This window comes from Pteropus vampyrus, unplaced genomic scaffold (assembly GCF_000151845.1).
Source record: "Pteropus vampyrus isolate Shadow unplaced genomic scaffold, Pvam_2.0 Scaffold228, whole genome shotgun sequence".
In the NCBI taxonomy this organism is placed as follows: Eukaryota; Metazoa; Chordata; class Mammalia; order Chiroptera; family Pteropodidae; genus Pteropus; species Pteropus vampyrus.
The window spans coordinates 904,604-907,929 of NW_011889009.1; the positions used below are offsets into that span (position 1 = coordinate 904,604).

At 57.6% G+C, this 3,326-nt stretch overlaps 1 protein-coding gene across 1 annotated transcript in view; it reads right to left on the reverse strand.

Annotated features, from left to right (window-relative positions):
- Window positions 1–7: 7 nt before the first annotated feature.
- The window catches only part of NETO2 (neuropilin and tolloid like 2), a 26,202-nt gene continuing 22,883 nt past the window's right edge, over window positions 8–3,326 (reverse strand). The window contains 3 exon segments of the mRNA XM_023519649.1: window positions 8–991; window positions 2,063–2,176; window positions 2,306–2,478. Coding sequence (XP_023375417.1) covers window positions 411–991; window positions 2,063–2,176; window positions 2,306–2,478 — 868 coding nt within the window. The 3' untranslated portion in view covers window positions 8–410.

Here is a 3,326-nt window from a genome sequence, read left to right on the forward strand (position 1 = left end):
TAAAAGTGGATGCAAAGGGCCATCTTATCTTTAAACTTACTGTGGGATGGAAATATCGACAGAGCCGTGTCTCAGTCGTGAGCAGGTTCCTGTCGCTGAAAGAACAGGTAGCCCGAGCCTGGCTCCCCACCTCCGCCTCCCACCTCAGATGCAGAAACTGGCGCTTCATTCCTCAGACACCGGGCGAAGATGCTCGCCGGTGACACGGTGACACGGGGCGGGGGGCGAGGGGGAGCGAGTTCCTTGGTGGCTGTGACAGAAATCAACCGCCTGAGGCCACACAACCTTGGTCACGGCAGGTGGCCGGGAAGTGACAGCCCCGGCTTTGACAGGAGGGAGGGCTGGCAGCTGGAGACGGCGGGGGTGCTCTGTGGGCTGCGCAGTCGCTAGTGTCCCCCGGCAGGGGACCGTCAGAAATCGATGGATATGGAGGCCTGCGCGGGCTCGCCGCGGGCCCTGGCGTACATGTCGCAGGGCATCTCCTCCATCACCCTGTCCTCCAGCGCCTGCTCGGGGCCCTCGGGCGCCTGCTTGAACGTGTAGCTGCTCTTTTTGAAGGTGCTGTTGAAAGTCTTCATCGGCTGCGGCTGAGCGAAATCGTTCCGGAAGGGGAGGTCCACGGAGCTGAGGTTGGTCCTGCTGGGCTTGGCGCTGGCGGCCTGCGAGCCGCAGTGGTGATCATGGACGCACCGGGAGGTGGCGGACGCGTGGCGCATCTGCTGGTAGCTGTCCAGCTCCTCCGACAGGTCGGCCAGGTCCGCAGACACCTCCTTGTCCCTCAGGGAAAACAGCTCGTAGTGAGGCGGGTCGAACACCTCCTGGAACCCGGTTTTGTTGAAGGCCGTTTTGCAGGCCACTACCTTTTTCCGCGGCTGCTTCACCTGCACCAGGACGGAAATGACGAGGAGGACCAGGACGACCCCCGAGGTGATGCCAATGACCGTCCCGTGCGTTTTGGTGACCTGTTCGAAGAGTCCTGCCGTTTTCTTCTCTGCAGAAAGAGAAGGAGAGACGGTGAGGCTTTCGGAACCCACCAGCGCGTCCCGTCGCAAACCGCGAGGTGTCTTTTGGGTGAAGCGCATCACAGAGAGTACGATTTAAAATTAGGTTTTAAAACGAAAAATACAATAATCCTACTTCGATTTCTGGTTAAACTAACCAATCCAAACCTAGCTAGATAGGTTACAAGGCAGAAGAGGAGGTGGTTCTTTACTTAGGAGGCACGCGAGTGCCGAGCGCATACAATTCGCCAATTTGCCAAGCAACGTCAGCGTGTGGATACAGAAAATGCCAGAACGAATGCTCCTGTTCCGCCCCGTTGGGCTCCGAGCCACGGCAGGTCCGAGTATAGCCCATGGTAGGTCTGAGTCTGTCCCACGGTATTTCTGCTGATGACCGCCGCGCAGAGGACCAAGCTTGGGCATGCTGTCCTGGCCTACCGGCTTTGAACTGATGACCTGAAAATACTCCACGTCAAGGACTTAAGCCAGCCACGCCAGGTGACATTAACTTCATGGTGAGAGGCCTATCGAACCCTTGGAGAGTCAGAGGCAGACGAACTCTAGTACCAAGAGGATGCTCTGATAACCTGACCACTACCACAGCCTTATTTATCTTTGCGGGAGAATATACTGGAAGCGGAATGTGGGGCATTTATATTGAGAATGCTTTATATAGTACGATGGAACCCATCAGTTGGTTTTTATTAAATGGTATTTCCGTGTAATTAAAAAATAACAATATTCTAGGTCACTTTCTCGATTATTTTGAGAATGAGGTATCCTTATAATACAAATGACTAAGAAAATGAGGGCAAGAAAAATCACGACGAACTTCTGAACCACTTAAGGTAGAAAACATGGTTAAAAAAAAAAAAACAGCTGAAAACATATTTTTCTTTGCTTTTGCCACATCCAGAGGTCTGTGATCCAGTTAAGAGAACATTTATATTACGTGTCTCCACGTCTGCCAAAGCAGCTCTGGGAGGCACAGGGGGAGAGAAAGGGGTCGTTTGAAGTCTTTCCTCACGAAAGGCGATGGCCGGCCCTCGCCGGGCACTCACCTCTGCAGTGATTCTCATCCCAAGGGTATGCGCAGTTTTGAACGCCATTGCAGACTAAGGAATTGTTGATGCACATGTTGCTGTGGCAAAAGAAGGTGCCGCCCGTGCAGGGAGCTGCAGGAGAAAAGAAGACTTTGTTGCTCAGGCCGGAAACGTGGACGGCGAACCCTCCCCGATTTATTTTACAGCCGGCACGAAGCCGACGGCTGGCCTCGCAGGCCTCCCCGCGAGCACACTCTGTACGAGCCACGCGCACGGCGTGACGGAGGCCGGGATTCTGACGCGGGCCCGTGTGCGTTTTTACCGGCGCTGGGTACCCGAAGTTCATCTTCGACGCAATGACAGAGAAGACGAACGGAAAACATTTCCCAAGGTCCTTACGGAGCTCGGACACGGCCCGGTCCAGCTGCCTCAAACTGTTGCAGGAAAGGCTGGTCAGACCGTGGAGACGCCGAACCCCTGCGCCCGGCTGGGGGGGATGCTAAACGGGGCGGCCGCTGGGGACGGCGCGGCAGGTCCCCAGCGATGAGACTGCCATGCGGTCCAGCAACCCGCCCCCAGGTCTACACCAAGGGGACGGAGAGCAGGGACTCAGATGCACGCAGCCAGCGTGCGCGGCGGCGTCTTCAGAGCCGCGGGCGGCGACCGCCCCGGTGTGCCGGCGGCGGGCACGGCCACAGCGCGGTGTGTGCTGACAACGGAGCATCGCCCAGACTTCACACTCCCCGTGCGACTCCGATCCACGCTACGACACCGACGGACCCTGAGGACGCCGTGCTAAGCGAGACCCGCGAGGCGCCGGAGGATGACTCCCGCCGGTCCACGTACACGGGGCGCCCGGGGCGCGAGACTCGGCGACAGAGGCAGCACAGGGGTGGCCAGGCTGCGGGTCGGTGTCTAGTGAGGACAGAGCCTCCGTCTGGGACCCCGAGAACGTTCCGGAGCCGGACGCGCGGTGTGACGGTTGTACACTGTGGACGTACAAAATCCACCGACGCGCACACTCAAAATAGTTGGAACGGCAGATTTCACGTTACGTGGATTTTACCACAAGTAAAAACGATCCATTCTTTGGAATTTCAAACTAAATTTTAAACTAAGGACACGTGCAGTGTGCGCCACGGAGTCCTGTCCTTTGTGTAAGCGGGTCCTTGGCCTGACACGCCCCGTCCCCTCCCTGCCCGGCGACCACCTGCTCCTCTCCCGAGGCCGTCCCCGACGCTGCCCGCTCTGCGAAGGGCCCCTCGGCTCCCCTGGGCAGCCT